General features: G+C 44.6%; 1 protein-coding gene across 1 annotated transcript in view; it reads right to left on the minus strand.

Annotated features, from left to right (window-relative positions):
- NPR1 (natriuretic peptide receptor 1) overlaps positions 1-24,103 on the minus strand; it is a 42,145-nt gene extending 18,042 nt beyond the window's left edge. Inside the window, exons 1-10 of the mRNA XM_070766012.1 lie at positions 22,892-24,103; positions 12,420-12,619; positions 9,281-9,394; positions 8,604-8,739; positions 7,552-7,643; positions 6,803-6,938; positions 6,067-6,151; positions 4,860-4,980; positions 4,430-4,504; positions 4,229-4,306 (exon numbers count right to left, since the gene is read on the minus strand). Coding sequence (XP_070622113.1) covers positions 4,229-4,306; positions 4,430-4,504; positions 4,860-4,980; positions 6,067-6,151; positions 6,803-6,938; positions 7,552-7,643; positions 8,604-8,739; positions 9,281-9,394; positions 12,420-12,619; positions 22,892-23,567 — 1,713 coding nt within the window. The 5' untranslated portion in view covers positions 23,568-24,103. The remainder of the gene's footprint in view (positions 1-4,228; positions 4,307-4,429; positions 4,505-4,859; positions 4,981-6,066; positions 6,152-6,802; positions 6,939-7,551; positions 7,644-8,603; positions 8,740-9,280; positions 9,395-12,419; positions 12,620-22,891) is intronic.
- Positions 24,104-26,244: the final 2,141 nt, after the last annotated feature.

Here is a 26,244-nt window from a genome sequence, read left to right on the forward strand (position 1 = left end):
TACATAGATACATAGATACATAGATAACTGTAGATAGATATTGTAGATAGATAGATAGATAGATAGATAGATAGATAGATAGATAGATAGATAGATAGATAGATAGATACATACATAGGTACATAGATACATACATAGATAGATAACTGTAGATAGATATTGTAAATAGATAGATAGATACATAGATAAATAGAAAAAATAGATAGATAGATAGATAGATAGATACATACATACATACATACATACATAGATACATAGATACATAGATAACTGTAGATAGATATTGTAGATAGATAGATAGATAGATAGATACATACATACATACATACATACATAAATACATACATAGATACATACATAGATACATACATAGATAGATAACTGTAGATAGATATTGTAAATAGATAGATAGATACATAGATAAATAGAAAAAATAGATAGATAGATAGATACATACATACATAGATACATAGATAACTGTAAATAGATATTGTAGATAGACAGATAGATAGATAGATAGATAGATAGATAGATAGATAGATAGATAGATAGATAGATAGATAGAAAAAATAGATGGATGGATGGACAGACGGACAGATGGACGGACAGATCCGTGGGGGGAAGGAAGACAAGACTGGAAAGCTCTATCGAAAGAGATGTCACTGAATCAAGAAATCAATAAAGGATGTCTTCCCCCTCCCCCATCGGATAGTAGAATCATAAAACTTGGAAGCGACCTTAGAGGGTCATCTAGTCCAAGCCCTCTTTCCTCTGATCGTCAGCCTATATCTCCAGGGGAAAGCGAAAGGTGGGGCTAAACAAAATGACCTCTAAGGTGCTTCCCATCCACCTCCTCAGCACAGATGTCTATGAATGTGGATCGCCGGGATTTGAATCCAAGACCTACGCAAAGCCTCAAAGGCCAACCTGGGACTCCAAAGTGTAAACGTTGTGTGTCCAGTCAATCAAATAAAATCTTTATTACAATCAGAGACCAGCGTTCTCTGAGTGAGGGAAAAAATGAGACTGTTTGCACGTCGCCTGGAGGAAACCTAGTTTTCAAACCCCGCTTTTATTTATTTATTTATTATTTATTACTTAGATTTGTATGCCGCCCCTCTGGAGGAAACCCAGTTCACAAACCCAGGTCTGCACGTCGCCTGGGGGAAACCTAGTTTTCAAACCCAGCTTTTGCCTGCAGGAAACCCAGTTTACAAATCCAGTTTTGCACGTCATCTGAGGGAATCCTAGTTTTCAAACCTGGTTTTGCACCTCGCCTGGAGGAAACCTAGTTTTCAAACCCTGCTTTTGCCTGGAGGAAACCCAGTTCATGAACCCAGTTTTGCTTGGCACCTGGAGGAAACCTAGTTTTCAAACTCTCCTTTCCTCGTCGTCTGAAGGAAACCTAGTTTTCAAACTCTCCTTTCCTCATCGCCTGAAGGAAACCTAGTTTTCAAACTCTCCTTTCCTCATCGCCTGAAGGAAACCTAGTTTTCAAACTCTCCTTTCCTCATCGCCTGAAGGAAACCTAGTTTTCAAACTCTCCTTTCCTCATCGCCTGAAGGAAACCTAGTTTTCAAACTCTCCTTTCCTCATCGCCTGGAGGAAACCTAGTTTTCAAACTCTCCTTTCCTCATCGCCTGGAGGAAACCTAGTTTTCAAACTCTCCTTTCCTCATCGCCTGAAGGAAACCTAGTTTTCAAACTCTCTTTTCCTCATCGCCGGAAGGAAACCTAGTTTTCAAACTCTCCTTTCCTCATCGCCTGAAGGAAACCTAGTTTTCAAACTCTCCTTTCCTCATCGCCTGAAGGAAACCTAGTTTTCAAACTCTCCTTTCCTCATCGCCTGAAGGAAACCTAGTTTTCAAACTCTCCTTTCCTCACCGCCTGAAGGAAACCTAGTTTTCAAACTCTCCTTTCCACATCGCCTGGAGGAAACCTAGTTTTCAAACCCTCCTTTCCACATCGCCTGGAGGAAACTTAGTTTTCAAACCCAGTTTCACACGTCCCTTGGGGGTGGGGGGGAACTCCGTTTACAAACCCAGCTTTGCTCCTCACCTGGAGGAAACCGACCCCTCCCTCCCCTTGGGGTGTCTAGCTTCAACTCTGGCATGCTGGCTTGTTCGTGGCCTTAAACTGTGGATGTTGGCTCCGGAGATGGTTTCGTGGCAGGCTTGCAACCACGGGTCAACCACCCATCCGGGGCATCTTGTCCAAATGATGCGCAGCAGGGCTTTGGCTGCCCTCCCAGGGGCTGGACCCCTTCTCCCTCACGTCACCGACGGGCCCCGGGTCACCCTGAGCCAGCCGGGCCAAGCCTCCGCTTCCCCTTCCGGCCGGCTGCTAATCCCCAGCCTTTGTGTCTGCCCAGGTTTCATCCTGGCTTATCATCTCCTTCCTTGCGGCTAGCTGGCTGAGCCCAGTGTCTTCCGACGGAGACACCCCATGGCTCATTAAGGGGGGAACAGATGGCTATCGGCCTCCTGCTTCCTCGCTAATGAGTCAGGCGCCCTGCTTGGGCAGGGGGGGGTGCGGTCCGGGTGTCAGGCCTGCTCTTCTCTTCTGCCTCCCCCCCCTGGTTCTTTCCTTCCTGCTATGCAGCCGGTTGAAGCTGCCCAGCTGCTGCCTCCTGTAATGAGGAGGAAAGGAGGAAGAGAGAGAAAAGGGGGAGGGAAGGAGGGAGGGAAGGAGGGAAAGAGGAAAAGGAAAAAGAAGGAAAGAAAAGGGGAAGGGAAGGGCAGGAGGGAGGGAGGAAGGAAGGAAGGAAGGAAGGAAGGGACAGAGTCCTCGGAGAGGGGCGGCATACAAATCTAACAAATAATAATAATAATAATAATAATAATAATAATAATAATAATAATTATTATTATTATTATTACATAGAGGAGATATAGCAATAGAGACAGGAAAGAGGGAGGGAAGGAAGGAAGGGACATAGAGGAGATATAGCAACAGAGACAGGAAGGAGGGGTTTTTTACATTACTTTTAATATTATATTTGTTTATATTGTTTTTTATTGTTGTTAGCCGCCCCGAGTCTACAGAGAGGGGCAGCATACAAATCAAATCAAATAAATAAATAAAGGAGGGAAGGAAGGAAGGAAGGGACATAGAGGAGATAGAGCAACAGAGACAGGAAGGAAGGAGGGAAGGAAGGAAGGGACATAGAGGAGATAGAGCAACAGAGACAGGAAGGAGGGGTTTTTTACATTACTTTTAATATTATATTTGTTTACAGTATATTGTTTTTTACTGTTGTTAGCCGCCCCAGTCTACAAAGAGGGGCGGCATACAAATCAAATAAACAAACAAACAAACAAACAAATAAATAAATAAAGGAAGGAAGGAAGGAAGGGACATAGAGGAGATATAGCAATAGAGACGGGAAGGAAGGAAGGAAGGAAGGAAGGGACATAGAGGAGATAGAGCAAAGGAGACAGGAAGGAGGGAGGGAAGGAAGGAAGGGACATAGAGGAGATAGAGCAACAGAGACAGAAAGGAGGCAGGGATGGAAGAAAGGGACATAGAGGAGATATAGCAATAGTGACAGGAGGGAAGGAAGGAAGGGACATAGAGGAGATAGAGCAACAGAGACAGAAAGGAGGCAGGGATGGAAGAAAGGGACATAGAGGAGATATAGCAATAGTGACAGGAGGGAAGGAAGGAAGGGACATAGAGGAGATAGAGCAACAGAGACAGAAAGGAGGCAGGGAAGGAAGAAAGGGACATAGAGGAGATATAACAACAGAGACAGGAGGGAAGAAAGGAAAGAAGGTAGGAAAAAGCAGATGATAGAAAAATAAATAGAGAAAGAGAAGGAACAAAGAACAGATAGGATAGGAAGATAATTTGAGAAAAGAGATGACGAAAGGAAGGAATAGATAGTTGATAGAATGATAAATAGGTGAAATGGAAAGAGAGAAAGTGATAGAGATTATAAAGACATAGACAGAAAGATAGATAGATGGATAGATGGATGGATAGAAAGATGGATGGATGGATAGATAGATAGATAGACAGACAGATGGACAGATGGATAGATAGAAAGATGGATGGATGGATGGATGGATGGATGGATAGATAGATAGATAGATAGATAGATAGATAGGTAGGTAGATAGGTAGATAGATACACATACAGACAGACAGACAGATTAGATTAGATGATAGATAGATGTGGCAGGTAGAGAGAGAAAGAGAGCGACCGAGGGAAGAATAAAATATAATTACATGTTTCAGCTCAAACAAAACGTCTCGCGTGAGGTCGATGCGTTTCCGGTTCATGTGCTTCACAGCCACAAGGTTTCCCTGGGGGGGGGGGGGAGAGAAGAAGAGGGTGATACACCACCCCAAAGACCCCCAATGTAGGAGTAGCCCTCAAACCCCGACCCTCCCCCATTTCTGACCCCAACCATCCGAGAGGAATCTCACTTTGTAATAGGCGGTCTTGGCGTAAAGTTGGAATTGCCCTTCGGTGGTCAGCAAGGATCCGTAATTCGAACCTCTCTAAAGAAAAGAGAAGGGGAAGGGGTGAGGACAAACCCCCTTTTTTTGAAGGAGACCCCCCTCCTCAAAAACAAATGAGCAAGCTCTGGCTTCTTTCTGAGCTTTTGAGAATTTTGAGGGTCGCTCTTTTTTTTTGTGCAACCGACAACAGGGGACGTGATGGCCCGCCTCAAAGGGGTGGCGCGCTTATGTGCTGCACCAAGAGAACCCATGTGGAACGAATTATCCAGGCAGGCAGGGAGGAGGGCCAGTATGGAGTCAAACCCCCCCCCCCCATTTTTTAATTTTAAAAAATTGAAATACGCAAAGACGACGCGGTCCTATCGGGAGAGTGGCAAAAAGTCAATGTACGCACCAGCGAGAGTGTGACTTTGCTGCCCATGCTCCGCAGGTTTTTCTCCAGGTTGCTCGACTGCACATCCTCCCAGCTGACACGCCAAAATTCGGACGCCAGCTCCTTTTCCAACTTCATTTTCCTAGAATGGGAGTGGGAAGTGGCAATTCTCGAACTCGGAACACGCAGGGGCAGAAGGTCCCCCCATGTTCTTCCATTTTTTAAGCTTACAAATAGGTCGTACCGGTTCCGATGGTTAAAAACCTCACCGTTTCCCCCATCACTACCCACCCCATCGCATAAAATCTTCCCAGGTAATTAGCAGCTTGGAATTGGCTTTGTTTTAAATGCGTTGCTCAGAATGGGCTTTGCTTTAAACTGTGTTGATCGGAATTGGCTTTGCTTTAAACGCATCATTCAGGATTGGCTTCAGTTTTAAAGGCGTCACTTGGAATTGACTTTGCTTTAAGCTGCATAGCTCAGAATTGGCTTTGATTTAAATGCATCATTCAGAATTGGCTTTGATTTAAGCTGCATCGATCAAAATTGGCTTTGCTTTAAACTGTATTGAACAGAATTGGCTTTCTTTTAAATGCGTCACTCTGAATTGACTTTACTTTAAACTGCATTAATCAGAATTGGCTTCATTTTAAAGGCTTCACTCAGAATTGACTTTGCTTTAAGCTGCATTGCTCAGAGTTGGCTTTGATTTAAATTCATCATTCAGAATTGGCTTTGATTTAAGCTGCATCGATCAGAATTGTCTTTGCTTTAAACTGTATTGAACAGAATTGGCTTTGCTTTAAACTGCGTTGATCGGAATTGGCTTTGCTTTAAACGCATTGCTCTGGATTGGTTTCAGTTTTAAAGGCTTCACTCAGAATTGACTTTGCTTTAAACTGTATTGAACAGAATTGGCTTTGCTTTAAACTGTATTGGACAGAATTGGCTTTGCTTTAAACTGTATTGGACAGAATTGGCTTTCTTTTAAATGCGTCACTTGGAATTGGCTTTGGTTTAAACTGCATCGATCAGGATTGATTTGGCTTTAATCTGCATCACTCAGAATTGGCTTCATTTTAAATGCATCCTTTCAATAAACAAACATTGGGGGGGGAACCAAGGAAGGCCTGCCCGTCAAGATCCTGCCTGAAAATCAAGTGGATCCCCGGCCCATAGCATACAAATTGATTTTCCGCGCTGGGTGGGATCCACCCCGCAAACTCACCGGTAGGCAAAAAAGGCTGTGAGGATGATGCCAAACAGGAGCAAGGTCATCGCGAGCGACAAAATCTCCAGCAAGGAAAAAGAGGCTGAGGAGGGAAAAGGAGAAAATAAAAGTAGGGGAAGGAGAGATTGTTATGGAACCGCTCCCAATTTTATTTATTTATTTATTTTATTTATTTATTGGATTTGTATGCCGCCCCTCTCCGAAGACTCAGGGCGGCTAACAGCAATAATAAGACAGCGTACAATAATAATCCAATACTAAAAACGATTAAAAACCCATTACAGTATTATAAAAACCAAACATACATACAGACATACCATGCATAAAATTGTAAATGCCTAGGGGGAAAGAGTATCTCAATTCCCCCATGCCTAGTGGCAGAGGTGGGTTTTAAGGAGCTTACGAAAGGCAAGGAGGGTGGGGGAAATCCTAATCTCAGGGGGGAGCTGGTTCCAGAGGGTCGGGGCCGCCACAGAGAAGGCTCTTCCCCTGGGTCCCGCCAAGCGGCATTGTTTAGTTTCATTTAAACCAATGAAAGGCAAACCCCAAATCGTCCAAGCGAGCTCAGCCAAGATGGTTTAAATCCCACCCTGAATATATATTTATCTATATTTGATATATCTTAATCCCTGGCCTCCCCCCAATCCACAATTCAAGTGGAAGGGAGTTCTGCATTCCAGCCACTCAAAGTCCATTTTGTGCAGTTTCTCTCCACGACACCCCAAAGCCGCACCTTTCTGACAAGCAGGATTCTCATTCTGAAATCCACAAAAGGGCACGTCTCTTGGGATGGCATTGCCTGGCCAATGGATCCTTTTCCCAGGGATCATTTCGATCTTTTTGGTGGTCCCGTTGTAATTGGCCACGATCTGCAGAGAAAGAGAAAAACCAGAAGGGAAAAGAGGAATTAGTATTGTTGTTTTTATTATCATCATCATTATTGTTGTTGTTGTTGCTGTTGTTATCATTATCATTATTGACTGGTTAACCCTAAATCAGGGTTTCTAAGCCTTGGCGATTTTAAATGGATTGGACCATCTCCCATAATTCCCCATTCAGACATTTGACTGGGGACTTCTGGGAGTTGAAGTCCACCCATCTTAAAGCATGCTGGCTGGGGGATTCTGGGAGTTGGAGTCCTCCCCTCTTAAAGGTTCCAAGGTTAAGAAACACTCCTTTAACCAAACAGGGAGTTAATCTTTGGAACTCACTGCCACCAGGATAATTTAAAAGGGATTTGTCGGGGAGAAAAGATCCAATAGGAGAGACCATTCTTGTAACGGCTGAGCAAAGCCTCCACGTACAGAGGCAGGCTACCTCAGCATCCTGCTGCAAAGTCAGCAGGATGCTAAGGGCACTTGTGGCTCCTTCGGTCTCCTTGAAAGATCCTTCTAGAACAGCGTAGGAATTTCTTTGACCGGCTCCAAAATTCACGGGTGGGTCTCTCTGAAAACTCCAAGCCAAGTTTTTTTCTCCACTAACTTCAAATTCTCCGGTGGCCGGATCCAGATCCCAGAGGGAGTGATCCATTTCCCGATCCCCATTCTCATCGATCCGCATGGGTCCCGTGATTCCTGCAAACACAGAAGAATTTTTTAAAAATAACAATAAATAAAATAACCTTCCAATGCTAGAAATTTCCATCTGCAACCCGAGGAGGGTTGTCAGTATCAAATCTTTTATAAAACATCTGCACTTTAATATTAAGTCTGCGGAGAGGAGCGGCATACAAATCTAATAAATTATTATTATTATTATTATTATTTATTTATTTTATTTATTTACTTATTTACTTACTTGTTTGTTTTATTTGTTTGTTTATTTGTTTGTTTATTTATTTATTCGATTTCTATGCCGCCCTTCTCTTGAGACTCAGGGCGGTAAATGCTATTTATGAGGTAAATAGTGATAGGTTTAAAAATGCCGAGAGACCAAAACGAGACTCAGGGTGCTAAATATTATTTATGAGGTAAGTAGTGATAGATTTAAAAACATCAAGAGGCCAAAATGAGACTCAGGGCGCTAAATACTATTCATGAGGTAAATAGTGATAGATTTTAAAATGTCAAGAGGCCAAAACGAGACTCAGGGCGCTAAATACTATTCATGAGGTAAATAGTGATAGATTTAAAAACGTCAAGAGGCCCAAATGAGACTCAGGGCGTTAAATACTATTTATGAGGTAAATAGTGATAGATTTTAAAGGCCAAAACGAGAATCACCACTGGGGAGGGAGCACCATCAGTGGAGGATCAGGCTGGATGACCTCCTGACGTCCCTTCGGACAGATTCTATACCTGTCTTCCATTAGAGACCCCTCAACGACCCTCCAAAATGCAGGAACATCTCAACCTCTGAACGAACAGCTTAACAGAATAACAAGTGTTGGAAGGGACCTTGGAGGTCATCTAGTCCAACCCCCACCCCCGGATAGCGGATCAGTGCCACCCTGAAATATTCCCCCTTCCCAAAATGTCCCCCTCCTCAGCGAAATCCCACCCATCTTAAAAAAAATATCCTGCAAGAATACTGACCATAGAAAGTCCGATTACGCATCTGAAGTGTGACAGCTGTGCCGTTGGCGAGAGAACCGCCCTGCGCCAAAGTCTCATTTACCGCCTGCGCATAGAGCATTACCCCGTCGTGGAAAGCCCCCACGATGAAATTTTCCTGGAAAATTTAGAGATTTTAGAGGGAGGGGCGCTCAGATCCATTCAGACAAGTCAGGTGAGCGAGGGATTCGATTCCATAACCCTGGTTCCCCCCCCAATTCGACTTGCGAGGGTGCGAAAAAGGAGCAATCGCGGCTTCGTGACGGCCATCGGCGGATTGCGCTCATCCCAAGGTTGGGCCAGGAAGTCAAGACTGCTTTTCAACCTGGTTGGGTTCCCTCTTCGCGCACCTCTCAAAGAGAGATGGATCGCTGGGTGGCCTCCTTTCCACGAGGGATGTATGCGTGGCCAAGCCAAGGCGGAACAAGCCAGCATTGTTTACTCCACTGAGGGTGGTTAAACCACCTAGAGAGTTTTAACACCAGGTGGGAAGCAGGCTGGGAATCGAGGCCCCGCGCCGGGATCCGAGTTTGAGAATTGCCACTTGTCGGCCACAAATATTAAAATAAATGGAGGGGGGGTTTTCTTTCCCCTGCTTTTACAGACTGGAAGCTCCTTTCCAAGTCTCTTATTCTAGGCATTTTGCGTCGTCTCCTTACCAGTCCGTCTTCCACAGTGAAGTTAAACTGCTCCTGGGAGGTGCGTTTCATGTGCCGGAGAAACTTGCGGTATTCCGGATTTTGGGGTTCGGCGTAAGTAATGAGCATGACAGCCTGTGGGGGGGGGGGGAGTCAAAGAGGAAGGCAGGACAAAATGACTTAACCCCAATACTTGGGGTGAGATTATCTAGCAACATTAAGAGGGAGTTTTTGGAGCCCCAAAGTCAACTCGGCAACTCCCCCCCCCCCAAAGCTTCTCACCCACCCCCATTGTTATTCCAAGAGAAGTCAGCTAGACTTCTCCCACCCATGGAAGCTCCATGGAGCCGTTTTGCAGAAAAAGTAGGGAAATGTGAGAGCTATCATGGGCTTTCCCAAATTTGCCCATGTCACACCAACACTCCGCAGTCTGCATTGGTTGCCGATCGGTTTCCGGTCACAATTCAAAGTGTTGGTTATGACCTATAAAGCCCTTCATGGCATCGGGCCAGAATATCTCCGGGACCGCCTTCTGCCGCACGAATCCCAGCGACCAGTTAGGTCCCACAGAGTTGGCCTTCTCCGGGTCCCGTCGACTAAACAATGCCGTCTGGCGGGACCCAGGGGAAGAGCCTTCTCTGTGACGGCCCCGACCCTCTGGAACCAACTCCCCCCGGAGATCAGAGTTGCCCCCACCCTCCTTGCCTTTCGTAAGCTCCTCAAAACCCACCTCATGTCGTCAGGCATGGGGGAACTGAAATTTTCCCTTCCCCCCTAGGCTTATAGAATTTATACATGGTATGCTTGTACGTATGATTGGTTCTTTCAATTGGGTTTTTTTAGATTATTTTTAATATTAGATTTATTTGCATTGTCTTTTTATTGTTTGATAGATAGATAGATAGATAGATAGATAGATGATAGATAGATAGATAGATAGATAGATAGATAGATAGATAGATAGATAGATAGGTAGATAGGGTAGATAGATAGATAAATAACCATCCGATCCAGCCCTGTAGCCTGGGCCAGAAAACGCCTTGCCATGGGTAGTCCTCAAACTTATAACCTATTCATTTAGCGACTGAGAGGCCAACACAGGAGGATAAATTCAAGATGGCGGAGAAAAACCATCAACATTTAAAGACTTTTGCCCCCGGTGCGATCACCCAGTCTCATTTTCTTGGGTTATTTCCCCTACCATAAATTCCTCTCTGCCAGGTCTTCGTCTATCGCTCGCAACTCAGCCTGGTATACTGCCCCTGATGCTGGAGGTTCTACGGAGCAGGGAACGGGGGGGGGAGAAGACCACGGTCTGGTCCCTTTTAAAACTCTTTTCGGCTTCTCAAACTGCTCCCCGCCCCCAATAATTCCTCTTTTTTTAAGTTTAAAAGAACAACTTTTAGCTCAACGGGGGTTTATTAATAGCGGCAAACCTGCCGGCTTCAACATCGGGGCAATTTATCTCACTTCCTTCCTTCCTTTCTTTCAAACAAGGCTGGAGGAGAGAAAAGCAGGCCGGGCAGGCGGTAGGCGAGCCCCTTCCGGTCACTCTACAACCCCTCGTCCCCAGCCGGAGGGGGAGGGGATGTGGAGGCCTTTCCAAAGCAAGAACCTGAGAATTCAACCCCCCTGTTCAATTATATTCATGTTTTCTTGCAGGAGGCTCTGGAATCTTTAGACTAGAATTGAACGAGAAGGGACCTCGGAGATCTTCTAGTCTAGTCAATCCCCATTCAAGCAAGCAAGCAAGCAAGCAAAGAGGAGAAGGAAGGAAGAAGAAAAGAAGATAAGGAAGGAAGGAAAGAGGAGAAGGAAGGAAGGGAGAAGAGAAGAAAGGAAGGAAGGAAAGAGGAGAAGGAAGGAAGAAGAAAAGATAAGGAAGGAAGGAAAGGAGAGAAGGAAGGAAAGAGACGAAAAGGAAGGAAGAAAAGAAGGAAGGAAGGGGAAGGAAGGAAGGAAATTTAGATAGAAGAAAGGAAAGAGGAGAAGGAAGGAAGGGAAGGAAAGAAGGAAGGAATAAAGGAAAGAGAAGGAAGGGAGAGAAGAGAAGGAAGGAAAGACAAGGAAGGAAGAAAAGGGAAGGAAGGAATTTTGGACAGAAGGAAGGAAAGGGAAGGAAGGAAGGATGGAATAAAGGGAAGAGAAGAAAAGAAGGAAGGAAAGAGAGGAGAAGGAAGGAAGAAAATGGAAGGAAAGAAGGAAGGAATAAAGGGAAGAGAAGGAAGGAAAGAAGGAAAGAGAAGGAAGGAAGGAAGAAGATAAAGAAGGAAGGAAAGAGGAGAAGGAAGGAAGAAAAGGGAAGGAAAGAAGGAAGGAATAAAGGGAAGAGAAGGAAGGAAAGAAGGAAAGGGAAGGAAGAAAGAAGATAAAGAATGAAGGAAAGAGGAGAAGGAAGGAAGAAAAGGGAAGGAAAGAAGGGTGGAATAAAGGGAAGAGAAGGAAAGAAGGAAGGAAGGAAAGGGAAGGAAGGAAGGAAATTTGGACAGAAGGAAGGAAAGAGGAGAAGGAAGGAAGAAAGAAGAAAAGAAGATAAAGAAGGAAGGAAAGAGAGGAGAAGGAAGGAAGAAAATGGAAGGAAAGAAGGAAGGAATAAAGGGAAGAGAAGGAAGGAAAGAAGGAAAGAGAAGGAAGGAAGGAAGAAGATAAAGAATGAAGGAAAGAGGAGAAGGAAGGAAGAAAATGGAAGGAAAGAAGGAAGGAATAAAGGGAAGAGAAGGAAGGAAAGAAGGAAAGAGAAGGAAGGAAGAAAGAAGATAAAGAATGAAGGAAAGAGGAGAAGGAAGGAAGAAAAGGGAAGGAAAGAAGGATGGAATAAAGGGAAGAGAAGGAAAGAAGGAAGGAAGGAAAGGGAAGGAAGGAAGTAAATTTGGACAGAAGGAAGGAAAGAGGAGAAGGAAGGAAGAAAGAAGAAAAGAAGATAAAGAAGGAAGGAAAGAGAGGAGAAGGAAGGAAGAAAAGGGAAGGAAAGAAGGAAGGAATAAGGGGAAGAGAAGGAAGGAAAGAGGGAAAGAGAAGGAAGGAAGGAAGAATAACCGAATAAAAGCTTTGGAAGGGACCTTGGAGGTCTTCTAGTCCAGCCCCCGATTCAGGCAGGCACTCCTAGACTAATGATGGTGAACCACGGTGCATCTAGCAACCTTGGCTGCCCCACACTCACCTTGTAAGCCTCGCGGGCTGCCTTGTCGTCCCCATCTCCGCGTCGCCAAGGAAGCGTCCGGTCGGGAAATTGGGAACTCCGGAGGGTGGTCCCGAAGAGATCGATGTAGAAGAAGGCGTATTCCCCGGTGGTCAGCCCTTCCCGATGCGCCTGGAGCATCAGTCCGCGGAAGATGTCGGGCGCGCAGCAGACGTACACAACTGCGGAGGAAGCAACAGCACAATGACTCACACAACAACTCACCCATGAACACAAGGGGTGGTAGAAGACCTAAGGGCCTGTCTTTAAAATCCTTTGCTTTTAGTTTGTGGGATGATGGGGTCCGAGATGGGATGACAAAGCCCATGGTCCCCAGCCCTTCCGGTTGGGAAGCTTGGACCTGATCCGGTTTCGGAACTCCCTGCCCAGCTCACAATCTTTGGTGCCTGCTCTGTTTGCCATTAAAAAAGGGAGAGAGAGATATTAGATGGATGAGAGAGAGAGAGGTGGATAAATTAATAGATGGATGGATGAATAGATGGATGAGAGAGAGAGAGATTATGTATGTATGTATGTTTAGTGGATTTCTGCTGAAGTGAGTCACATGATTGTTTGGCGGGAGATCACAAAAGGGGATCACATGACGCTGGGTAGCTGTGACGGTCATAGATATGAGTCAGTTTCCAGGCCTCTTTTCCTTTCTGTTCCTTTCTCCTTCTCTTCCCTTCTTTCCTCTTCTTTCATTGCCTTCTCTTTCCTCCTTTTCTCCCTCCTGCCTTCTTTCCTTTTTCTCTCCTGTTTCCTGTTTCCTCCTTTTCTCCTCTTTTCTCTTCCCTCCTTCCCTCTTTGCTCCTTTCCCCTTTCCTCTTTTTCTCCTTCCTCCTTTCATCTTTCCCCTTTTTTCTCCTTCCTCATTTCCTCCTTTTTTCCTTCCTCTTTCCTCTTTTTTCTCCTTCCACCTTTCCTCCTTTCTCATCCCTCCTTTCCTCTTTCCTCCTTCCCCCTTTCCTCTTTTGTCTCCTCCCTCCTTTCCTCTTTCTTCCTTTTTTTTTCTCCTTCCTCCTTTCCTTTTTCTTTCCTATTTCCCGTTTCCTCCTTTTCTCTCTTCCCTCTTTCTCCTTTCCTCTTTTCTCTTGCCTCCTCCCTCCTTTCCTCTTTTCTCCTTCCTCCTTTCCTTTTTCTTCCCTATTTCCTGTTTCCTCCTTTTCTCTCTTCCCTCTTTCTCCTTTTTTCTTTTCTCTTGCCTCCTCCCTCCTTTCCTCCTTTCCTCTTTTCTCTTTCTTCCTTTCCTTTTTCCTGTTTCCTCCTTTTCACTCTTCCCTCTTTCTCCTTTCCTCTTTCCTCCTTTCCTCCTCCCTCCTTTCCTCCTTTAGTCTTTTCTCCTTCCTCCTTTCCTTTTTCTTCCCTATTTCCTGTTTCCTCCTTTTCTCTCTTCCCTCTTTCTCCTTTTTTCTTTTCTCTTGCCTCCTCCCTCCTTTCCTCCTTTCCTCTTTTCTCTTTCTTCCTTTCCTTTTTCCTGTTTCCTCCTTTTCACTCTTCCCTCTTTCTCCTTTCCTCTTTCCTCCTTTCCTCCTCCCTCCTTTCCTCCTTTAGTCTTTTCTCCTTCCTCCTTTCCTTTTTCTTCCCTATTTCCTGTTTCCTCCTTTTCTCTCTTCCCTCTTTCTCCTTTCCTCTTTCCTCCTCCCTCCTTTCCTCTTTTCTCCTTCCTCCTTTCCCTTTTCTTTCCTGTTTCCTCCTTTTCACTCTTCCCTCTTTCTCCTTTCCTCTTTCCTCCTTTCCTCCTCCCTCCTTTCCTCCTTTAGTCTTTTCTCCTTCCTCCTTTCCCTTTTCTTCCCTATTTCCTGTTTCCTCCTTTTCTCTCTTCCCTCTTTCTCCTTTCCTCCTCCCTCCTTTCCTCCTTTCCTCTTTTCTCCTTCCTCCTTTCCCTTTCCTTTCCTGTTTCCTCCTTTTCTCTCTTCCCTCTTTCTCCTTCCCTCTTCCCTCCTTTCGCTGCGCTTGTGAGCTTTGACCAATACCTCTGGATGCCTCCTCTTTCTTTGCAAGGGAAGCAACCGATGCCTCCCCCCCCCCCCCCATCGGGAGGGAGAGCCAGCCGAGATGCCAGGCACGCACAATAACACCCTAGCAACCTGCCTTCCTTGGCAAAACCCAGGGCAGCAAGGAGGAAAAATCCAGCTGGGGCGGAGGAGGCCAAAAAACGGTGCCAAAAAGGACATTCGAACAAGCTCTGTTTTGCTTCGACAAGCAAAGTTACAGCTGCAACTCAAAAAACAAAACAAACCCCACCCCAAAATGAAATTAAATTCACTTTTTTTTTCCACCCTGGAGACTCGGGTAGAAGAAGAAGAAACCACCATTGAGGGCTTGTTTGCACAGCTTACAAAAATAACCACAATTCGGGGTTGGTTGGGCAGTGGGAACCAAGTTGATCTCTCTCTGAAGCTACTGGACTTTAATAAAAGGGACCCTGAGAAGGAACTGGGTGGTTCAAAGCTACTTTGCACAAGGTCCAATTTTCCTCTGGAACTCCCTGTCACAAGGAATAAGGATAAAATACAGGAAATAGTATAAGGGCAGACTAGATGGACCATGAGGTCTTTTTCTGCCGTCAGTCTTCTATGTTTCTATGATCTCCGCTCTCGGTCTCGAATCCGGAACCTGGGGTGCGATGTCAACAGTGGAAACGGCACGAAAAAAACACCAAAGCTATTTTTGCACAAGGTCCAATTTTCCTCTGGAACGCCCTGCCACAAGGAATAAGGATCTCCGCTCTCGGTCTCTAATCTGGAACCTCGCGTGCAACATTCCTAGTAGAAACGGCAGGGGGGGGGAAAACCCACCAAAGCTACTTTGGCACAAGGTCCAATTTTCCTCTGGAATTCCCTGCCACAAGAATCAGGATCTTCGCTCTCGGTCTCGAAATCCGGAACTTCGGATGCAACGGTGGAAACGGCAGGGGGAAAAACCACCAATGCACATCGGCCGCAGCTGGAGTTGGACTCGGCACCCAAGACATCTCCAACTAACCATGATTGGGGAACCATGTTGGTTTGATGCCTCCTTACAAGACCAGGACTGTTCCCGGAGAGAGAATACTAGATAATACTAGAGAATTACTAGATAAACGGTCAAAGCAATGGAAACTGCAGTTTAATGTTTCCAAATGTAAAATAATGCACTTGGGGAAAAGGAATCCTCAATCTGAGTGTTGTATTGGCAGTTCTGTGTTAGCAAAAACTTCAGAAGAGAAGGATTTAGGGGTAGTGGTTTCTGACAGTCTGAAAATGGGTCAGCAGTGTGGTCGGGCGGTAGGGAAAGCAAGTAGGATGCTTGGCTGCATAGCTAGAGGTATAACAAGCAGGAAGATTGTGATCCCCTTATATAGAGTGCTAGTGAGACCACATTTGGAATAATACTGTGTTCAGTTCTGGAGACCTCACCTACAAAAAGATATTGACAAAATTGAACGGGTCCAAAGACGGGCTACAAGAATGGTGGAAGGTCTTAAGCATAAAACGTATCAGGAAAGACTTCATGAACTCAACCTGTAGAGTCTGGAGGACAGAAGGGAAAGGGGGGACATGATCGAAACATTTAAATATGTGAAAGGGTTAAATAAGGTCCAGGAGGGAAGTGTTTTTAATAGGAAAGTGAACCCAAGAACAAGGGGACACAATCTGAAGTTAGTTGGGGGAAAGATCAAAAGCAACATGAGAAAATATTATTTCACTGAAAGAGTCGTAGATCCTTGGAACAAACTTCCAGCAGACGTGGTTGGTCAATCCACAGGAACTGAATGTAAACATGCCTGGGATAAACATAGATCCATTGTAAGATAAAACACAGGAAATAGTATAAGGGCAGACTAGATGGACCATGAGGTCTTTTTCTGCCGTCAGTCTTCTATGTTTCTATGGGATGGAAATGGGCTAGCCCAGGTGGTCACCCCTTTATACCCATTGCCCACCTGGTAAAGCGAGGGAGGCTGAGCTTTCACTCTTTCCCCCATTCGCAGCGGCTGGGCCTCGGGCCGAGAGACATCCTGTTATTTTCCTGCCGAGCGTCCTTCCCGCCACCGGCAAACCAAGGTCAAGGGACACGTTCTGTCCCCCCGGGAGGGGTCCCGGCAACACGCAAAGCAGCCCCCTGCCCCAGCCACCTTTTTCCTGTTTGGCTGACTTGCAAGAGAGGGAAGAAGCGATTTTTCAGTCCTCCTGCGAGCCTGGGTTGGGGGGCTCGGCTGTTTCCAAGCAGGGCTGCCCATCCCGTAGCCTTGGCACGCTACAGGATAGATAGATGGATTGATTGATTGATTGATAGATGAGAGAGAGGGGATTGATAGAGAGGAGAGAGATGGGGGGGGTGATGAAGATAAATGGATGGATGGATGGATGGGTGGATAGATTAGATAGATAGATAGATAGATAGATAGATAGATAGATAGATAGATAGATAGATAGATATGACAGATAGATAGATAGATTGATAGATTGATAGAGGTGAGAGAGGATTGAGGGGGAGAGAGGATAGAGAGAGTGATGAAGATAGATGGACAGATAGATGAGAAATGATTGAGAGAAATGATAGGTGAAAGAGAAAAATCAAGATAGATAGAAAGATAGATAGATATAGAGAAATAAATATAATGAGAGAAAGAGAGAGATGAAGAGAGATGAGGCAAAGAGATGAAAATGATAGACAGACATATATAGATGAGAGATGATTAAAAGGAGATAGAGATATGAAGATAGATGATGGATAGATATAGATATAAGAGAGAGAGATGAAGATAGAGGGAGAGAGATGAAAATGATAGACAGAAAGATGAGAGATGATTGAGAGGAGATAGAGATATGAAGATAGATAGATGATGGATAGATAGATATAGACAGAGATGAAAGGTAGATAGATGAAAGAGAGGGAGGGAGAGAGGAAGAAAGAGATAGTTATAGAATGAAAGAGATGAAGATAATAGAGAATAGATAAATGATAGATAGAGGAATAGATAGATAGATAAATGAGATGACTGAGAGAGGAGATAGAGTTATGAAGATAGATAGATGATAGATGGATAGAAATAGATATGAAAGAGAGATCTGAAGACGGGGGGGAGAGAGAGATGAAGATAATAGAAAAATAGATAAATGATAGGTAGGTAGGAAGGTAGTTAGATAGAGTGGAAGATGATTGAGAAAGAAGAGAGGTGATAGAGGAGAGATGATAGACAGACAGACAGACAGACAGATTAGCACCATTCCTGGCTCACAGGCACCACCACCCCTAAACCTCCAGATTTGGCTGTGATATTTCGTCTTTCATTGATTTTCCCCTCCTTCCAAATTTCCCCCCAATAGAGCCGGTGCCTTTATGACCCCATTTCGTCAGCTGACCAGATCTTCGCAGCTCCAGGCCTTCTATAAATCTCCTCGGCAAATAAACCAGGAGAGAACTTGCCAGAATCTTAAATTGTACGGGGAACAATTAATTAAAACCATTTCCAGGAAAAAGGTGTGCAACCGTCCACCGTCCCCCCCCCCCCAAATGAGCCAAAAGGAGACAACAAATTAGCTCAGACCGAGGAGAGAACATTGCAAATAATAATATCATCATCATGGTCACAGCAAAAACAATAATGCATCACACAGATGCTTGATAAGTGTTCGACTTGTGACGTTGTGATAGGAAATCCAGCCTATAAATCTCGTAGGCTGCGTATTATTGTTTTTTGTGAAATAATAACAATAGAAATAACAAAACAACAACAACAATAATAATGTGAACTTACTAAAGCTTTATAAAGCGGTACTAACAATTTTGATTCTATGCCTCTCTATGCAACTGAGGATTGTATTATTAGTTTTTTTGGCTGCGGCTGGACACTTCTGCCTCATATTTAAGGGACCGTCCAACTGGGACTCCAAGGTCCATCTCACACGGATTGTTTTTGAGGCAGGATTTGCCTAATCGGTCCTGGTGCCTTTGAGATTTTGCTGCCCAGGTGTAAAACCTTGCTTTTTTAAAATTTATTTATTTATTTATTTATTCATTCATTCATTCATTCATTCATTCATTCATTTATTCATTTATTCATTTATTTATTGGATTTGTATGCCGCCCCTCTCCAGAGACTCGGGGCGGCTAACAACAGTAATAAAACAATGTACTGTACAATAATAATCCAATAAATACTAAAAATGATTTAAAAACCCATTAATATAAAAAAACAAACAGACATACAGACATACCACACATGAAATTGTAAAGGCCCAGGGGGAAAGAGCATCTCAATTCCCCCATGCCTGGCGGCAGAGGTGGGTTTTAAGGAGCTTACAAAAGGCAAGGAGGGTGGGGGCAATTCTAATATCTGGGGGGAGTTGGTTCCAGAGGGCCGGGGCCGCCACAGAGAAGGCTCTTCCCCTGGGTCCCGCCAAGCGGCATTTTTCTTTTTCTCCGTATTAAATTTTATTGGGTTGGAGTGATTATTATATATTATGTTGTGATTATGCTTCTTTGGAAATCCAGAAACGGAGGTTTGTGTCAGGAAACCGAGGCGAGAAGTCCTCAGCCAGGACTTCTCGCCTTGAATAGAAGAGGGATGGGACAGATGACCTCAAAGGACCCTCCCTTCCTAAGATCCGGCTGGCAAAACAATCCGTTATCGGGCGGCTTTGAAAATCAGCAGGAAACAGCCGAAATGTTGAAGGGCAGGACTTGGAGAAGAGGGAGGAGGAGACCTTTGGCTACGCAGGACCATGCCTCCATAGTGCACACAAACACAATTTCCCCAACACACACACACAGGCATAAGATTGTGTTATGGTACAAGGAGGCCAAAAGTCCTTGCATTTGGGAGGTCCGTTTGCAAAGCAAGCTGCCCTCAGCTCAGGTATAACCTGTGCAAAAGTCCAAACGGACAGGTTAACACACACACAAACACACAAACACAAAGAGCAGAGAGAAAGTCCAGATCCAGCTGCAAAAATCCAATCTTTTTTTTTTTAAGTGGATTTTTCTCCAAAAAGAAAAAAGAGATACATATTCCTTTCTTTCTTTTTGCCCAGTTCTCATCTGGGATGATTCCCACCCAAAAGTCTTCGCGGAGTCTTTGGGTCGACCCGTGCAGATGGAGAGAACGTACACGCCTCGGGTCCAATTCTGTCAAGGGTTGGCCGGGCTAATGAATTGATTTATATTTATTTCCTGGCTCTCTGTGCCAGGAGGATCGCCGGCCAGCTGTTCGGGTTGCGAGGGAGGATATCGGAATTATATATATAGATTGGAACTCCAGCCTGAAGATGGTGAATGAGATTTCACCGAAACGTCGCATAGACATGCAAAACATTACACAGGGCAAAACCCGAACTCAGAACAATCTACATATATATATATATATATATATATACACACAGTATATATATGTATATATATGTATGCATATATATATATATATGTCACATTTTTTTTTGCTGAATTTGAAAATTAAGGGAGACTAGGATAGATCTATTTCGGCCTTATTTTGGCCTCATCAGCTAGCCATACCACTGGGACTTGAACCTGCAACCTTTGCCTTGTAAGGCAGAGAATTATATGTATGTATGTATGTATGTATGTATGTATGTATGTATGTATGTAGATATAGATATAATTTATATATTTATATAATTTTTTCTGTTGAATGGTATAGCTGGCTGATGACAGCAAAATAGCTTGAACTAGATCAATATTATATTCCCTTCCTTTTCATTATCAGCAAAAATATGTTACAGTACATGTATATATGTATGTATGTATGTTTATGTTTTTTCTGCAGAATTATCAGCAAAAATATGTTACATGTATGTATGTAGGTATGTATGTATATGTATATGTTTTTTTTCTGTAGAATGGTATGGCTGGCTGATGAGAGCAAAATAGTTTGAAATAGATCTATACTAGTCTCCCTTCCTTTTCATTATCAGCAAAAAAATATGTATACATGTGTGTATGTTTTTGCAAAAGTAAAAAGTTAAAAACTCAGCCTAAGGGCAGAGCTCTGGGTATTAACTCCTTGACTTAGATTTACGGGTTTCGCAAGCCTCCTCTTTTGAGGAGGGGGGCTCGGAGCAGTCTGGGAACATTCCTGAGCAAAAGTGGCCAGATCCTGAAATAACAACTTTGCAGATGACAACAAAACAACTCACACCAGAGCGAAAAGAGAGGAAGTTTGAGGAAGGGGGTGACATGCCGCTGGCCCACACAGTTTTTCTATCTCGATCCTCCCTAATATGGGGACTCCTCGATTTGCAACCACAACAGAGACTTAGCATTGCTAAGCGAGGAGGTTGTTAAGCAGGTCACGCAGAATTTGCATGGCTAAGCGAGGAGGTTGTTAAGCAGGTCGCGCAGAATTTGCATGGCTAAGCGAGGAGGTTGTTAAGCAGGTCGCGCAGAATTTGCATGGCTAAGCGAGGAGGTTGTTAAGCAAGTCGCACAGAATTTGCATGGCTAAGCGAGGAGGTTGTTAAGCAGGTCGCGCAGAATTTGCATGGCTAAGCGAGGAGGTTGTTAAGCAAGTCGCACAGAATTTGCATGGCTAAGCGAGGAGGTTGTTAAGCAAGTCTCACAGAATTTGCTTTGCTAAGCGAAGAGGTTGTTAAGCAGGTCGCACAGAATTTGCATGGCTAAGCAAGGAGGTTGTTAAGCAGGTCGCGCAGAATTTGCATGGCTAACCGAGGAGGTTGTTAAGTAAGTCGCGCAGAATTTGCATGGCTAACCAAGGAGGTTGTTAAGCAGGTCGCACAGAATTTGCATGGCTAAGCTAGGAGGTTGTTAAGCAAGGCCGCACAGAATTTGCATGGATAAGCGAGGAGGTTGTTACGCAATTTTTTTATTACTAAAGCGAGGAAGTTGCTAAGAGAATCCCACTGGACCACATTATGACCATCTGATAAGCAAACCACGACTGTCATTCGGAGAAGCCGACGGTTTGATCCGGGGAATGGACTTTCTCTCCATCAACTCCACAGTGGAGAGAAGCTTTCTGGCCATACTCAGAGACAACTCTTTCGACCCTCCCTGCTTCCCAAGCTTGGAAGACAGGCTCGTGGGCCCAAGGAAGACCCTGGAGGGAGGACCTCCAAGATCCCACCCAACCAGTTCTGAAGAACAAGGGGTTTCCTTCTCTAGGTGCCTCCAGCCTTGGGCAAGAGTGCCTCTGAGATCATGCTGAGTGCTTTCCCTGCTCCCCAGCCCCCTAAAAGACAAGATAATCGATCCATCTTCTATTTCCTAGCGGTCAAACATGGAAGGATGCTATTCTCCAAAGCACCCGAGGGTTGAACAAGAAGCAACGGGTGGGAACTAAACAAGGAGAGAAGCAACTTAGAACTAAGGAGAAAAACCCCAACAATGAGAACAAGTAACCAGTGGAACAGCTTGCCTCCAGAAGTTGTGAATGGTCCATCACTAGAAGATTTTAAGAAGAGACCATTTGTATGAAGTAGTACAGGGTTTCCTGCCTATGCAAGGGGTTGGACTAGAAGACCTCCAAAAGCCACCTTCTAACTCTGTTATTGTTGTTATTATTGTTTTGTTGTTATTGTTATTGACAAAAAACGGTAATACGCAGCAAATGAGATGTATATGCTGGATTCCATATCACAATATCACAAGTCGAACACTTCTCAAGTGTCCAAAGATTATTTATAATGATTGCACTGGCATCCTTCAATCTCGAAAGGCCATGGTATCATGCTCTGGATTCCCCAGATATAATTATAATTATTAATTACAAACAGTGATTATAATAAATAATTATAATTATTAGATTACATAGAAACATAGAAGATTGACGGCAGAAAAAGACCTCATGATCCATCTAGTCTGCCCTTATACTATTTCTTGTATTTTATCTTACAATGGATCTATGTTTATCCCAGGCATGTTTAAATTCAGTGACTGTGGATTTATCAACCACATCTTCTGGAAGTTTGTTCCAAGGATCTACTACTCTTTCAGTAAAATAATATTTTCTCATGTTGCTTTTGATCTTTCCCACAACTAACTTCAGATTGTGTCCCCTTGTTCTTGTGTTCACTTTCCTATTAAAACACACTTCCCTCCTGGACCTTATTTAACCCTTTAACATATTTAAATGTTTTGATCACGTCCCCCGTTTCCTTCTGTCCTCCAGACTATACAGATGGAGTTCATGAAGTCTTTCCTGATGCGTTTTATGCTTAAGACCTTCCACCATTCTTGTAGCCCCTCTTTGGACCTGTTCAATTTTGTCAATATCTTTTTGTAGGTGAGGTCTCCAGAACTGAACAATTAAAAATTATAATATAATTTATATTGTATAATTATTTTTGTAATTGTAATTAATTGTAAAATAATTACTATTATTATCATTATTATCATTATTATGATATTCTCATCATTATTCTCATCATTATCCTCATCATTATTATCATTATTATCATTATATAGGATGCCCAGGTCGGTGGAGAACTTACTCCGAGCTTTCTGCTTGATGTCGTGGATCAGGTCCGTATAATTGGTCGACATGAAGGGGACGTCTTCGATCGTCATGTTGTGGACGGACATGTAGAGACCCTCGACGGCGAAGAAACACGGGCGGTCATCCGTCTGCTTCTCCCAGTAAAGCAACATGGCCCGGTTGGTCCAGTTGAAATGCCAGCTGAGGCTGACCCCAAATTCCCCCAGCTTCCCGTGGCTGGCCCCCGTACGGGTCACCAAGGCGTACTCGTCCCCTTTGAGGGCAAAGCCCACCGCCTCGGCCGCCGCCGTCACCAAGGGCAGGCCCCAATGCCGGGTGTAGCGGGCCACGGGCGCCGTGGAGTAGACGCAGCCCGGTCCCACGAAGGCGTGGGGGTCGTAAGCCATCTTTAGATCCACGGCGGCCAACGGAGCCATGATATCCGAACAGACCCCGTGGCTGTCTTCGCTGTTGCCGAAAACCAGTTGTGCTGTGTAGCCCGGCAGGAGGTCGGGCTGGGCGTTCAGCTTCTGGATGGCCAGCTCGATAGCCGGGCCAACCCGCGGCCAGGCCCACGGGTAGGTGGTGTTGTGGCGTGGCAGGACCACGGCGAGGGTGAGGTTGGCGCCCTCCGTCCGATACGACTGACACACGGCGGCCAACAGTGCCCAAGCCAGCATTGCGACCTCCATGGGGCACCCCGTCCCTTCCTTGACCTGACTCTAGAGACCCCCCTCTTGTCCAGAGAGACTCTTAATGACCCCAATCCCTTCCTAGGCACCCCCAGCCGAGCGATGGCATGCAGTCGGCGGGTTCAAACCCAAGCAGGGCACCCTAGTTCTCCATCGGCTGGCTATACCTGCCCACACTTGTGGGTACCGGACCCCGCTACTCACTCCCCTGTTGGATCTGTCTCTCTGGCCCAGGGAGGAATGACCCCAAGTGGCTTCCTCCAGCCGGACAGCTCTCTCTGGACGGGCCCGCCTGGCGTGTGCCCTGGAGACCCCAGCTCAGCAACTTCTACAAAGCACCCGCCTCTCCTTCCTTCCCGAAGCTCCGACAGGACAGGAATGAGTGAAATCTCCAGACTGAGTCAGTCTCTCTCTCTCTTTTCTTTTTTTTCCCTTTTCCTCCTCCTGGTTCAATTTCGGCTATCAGCAGCCAGGCAGCTTAACCCCTTCCTGCCCAGGCAAACCTTCCTCCTCCTCTTCTTCCTCCCCACCCTGGCAGAAAGGAAAAAAAAGGGGGGGGAAATTTGATGGACAAGGCTTATCACATCTTCCTCCCGTCCCATCCCCTGCTTGGGATTCTCAATTTCTTTCCTCTGCAATCTCGGGCACGGATTTTTTTTTTTAAAAGCTTCTTTAGGGAAGGGGAACACAGCACCAGCGCCAGGTGGGAGGGTCCCCAGGTACCAAGAGGGAGCTAACTTTTTTCCCGTTGGGGGGGAGAGGGAAAACAAGGTCAATTTCTTCCTCGCCCCGTCTCTCGCTCCCTCCTCTGCCCTCCAATTCGTTTTGTTGGCAAAGCCTCTTGGCTCTTTTGAGGAGAGAAAAAAAAAGAAAGCAACGTTGAGATTAGCGAGGCAATGGATTTATAATAGAGGGATGGATAGATGAGAGAGAGGATAGATAGATAGATAGATAGATAGATAGATAGATAGATAGATAGATAGATAGATAGATAGGTGTGTGGGTGTGTGGGTGGATGGATGGATGGAGAGGCAGAGGAGAGATAAGAGATAAGAGAGATAGCGGTAGAGAGATTGTGATAGAGATAGATGGATAGATAGATAGGAGAAATAAGATAGATAGATAGACAGATAGATAGGGAGAGAGATAAAATAGAGATAGTGAGAGATAGATAGAGAAGAGAGATAAGAGAGTGGTAGAGAGAGATTGAGATGGATGGATGGATGGATAGAGAGAGAGAGAGAGAAAATAGAGAGAAATAAGATAGAGATAGTGATAGAGAGAGATTGAGAGGGGGGAGAGATAAGAGATATAGCGATAGATAGAGATGATAGATAGATAGATAGATAGATAGATAGATAGATAGATAGATAGATAGATAGATAGAGATGATAGATAGATAGATAGGATATATAGATAGATAGATAGATAGATAGATAGATAGATAGATAGATAGATAGATAGATAGGAGAGATAAGATAGAGGGAGAGATAGTGATAGAGGGAGAGAGTGGGAGAGAGAGAGATATGGATAGAGAGAGAGAAAGGAGAGATAAGAGAGGGGGAGGGAGAAAGAGAGATTGAAGAGACCAGAATAACAGAGTTGCAAAGGACCTTGTAGGTCATCTAGTCCAGCCTATCACCAGTTGATGATAGATAGACAGACAGACAGACAGACAGACAGCTATACAGATGGTAGAGATGATAAATACATGATGATAGATATAAATGATGATAGAAAATAGGTGAGTGGATGGATAGATAGATGAGATAGACATACAGAGAGAGGGCGAGAGGAGAGACAGACCAGACAAACAGCTAGAGAGAGGGGATAATGATAAATAAATGAGGATAGATAGGAATTAGATGGGTTGATGGATAAATGGACTGATAGACAGACAGATTGATAGACAGGTTAATAGATAGATAGATGAGAGAGAGAGGCAGACAGACAGAAAGATATGCCAAGGTTTTCATAGATCCTGAAATGTGAAATATCATGTCATTTCTGAATGTTCCTTCTCTACAAAGATGGATGGATGAAAATTCTCCATTTCCAGAAATGTTTGAAGACTCTTGCCAGCTACTTCTTCCAGAGCTTGGAAAACTGGTTTTCCTTCCCCTTGAAGAGGGGTGGACTAAATGCCCTTGAAGGTTTCCTTCCCACTTTATAAAAGTTCATAAAGCATTTGTTTGTTTGTTTGTTTGTTTGCCGGGCTTCAAAATTCCCTCATAAAAAAACCTGCAGGCAGGAAATTGATTTTTTCCCCTCTTCCTGCGAAACCAGCCTAGCAACCAAGGCGATAAAATCCTCAACCAGCAAATTAATTGAAGTACGATTCTGGGGTTTTTTTAAGAGTTTGTCAAGCCGGTGCAGAAATTGGTGATTAACTATCTTTAGAAGGCCTGATGTTGATGGAAACTTGGGAGAAGTGATTTTCATGAGGGAACTGATGCAACCAGAAAGCATTCTTTCGAGGGGTTCAAGGTCATCCTGTGCCCACCCACCTGGGCGGAAGCGGAAGGAGGACTGGCCACGCTGGCACAACCTGAGTGGGCAACGTGATGCAGAGGCTTCCCGGTGTGGGTGCCAGGATGGCTCCGGAAATAAATTGGAACTTTGAGGAGTATTTTGACTGGGATTCTGATTTAGTTTGGATGCTACCTGGAACCTTGAC

Source organism: Erythrolamprus reginae, chromosome 13, assembly GCF_031021105.1.
Source record: "Erythrolamprus reginae isolate rEryReg1 chromosome 13, rEryReg1.hap1, whole genome shotgun sequence".
Lineage (NCBI taxonomy): Eukaryota > Metazoa > Chordata > Lepidosauria > Squamata > Dipsadidae > Erythrolamprus > Erythrolamprus reginae.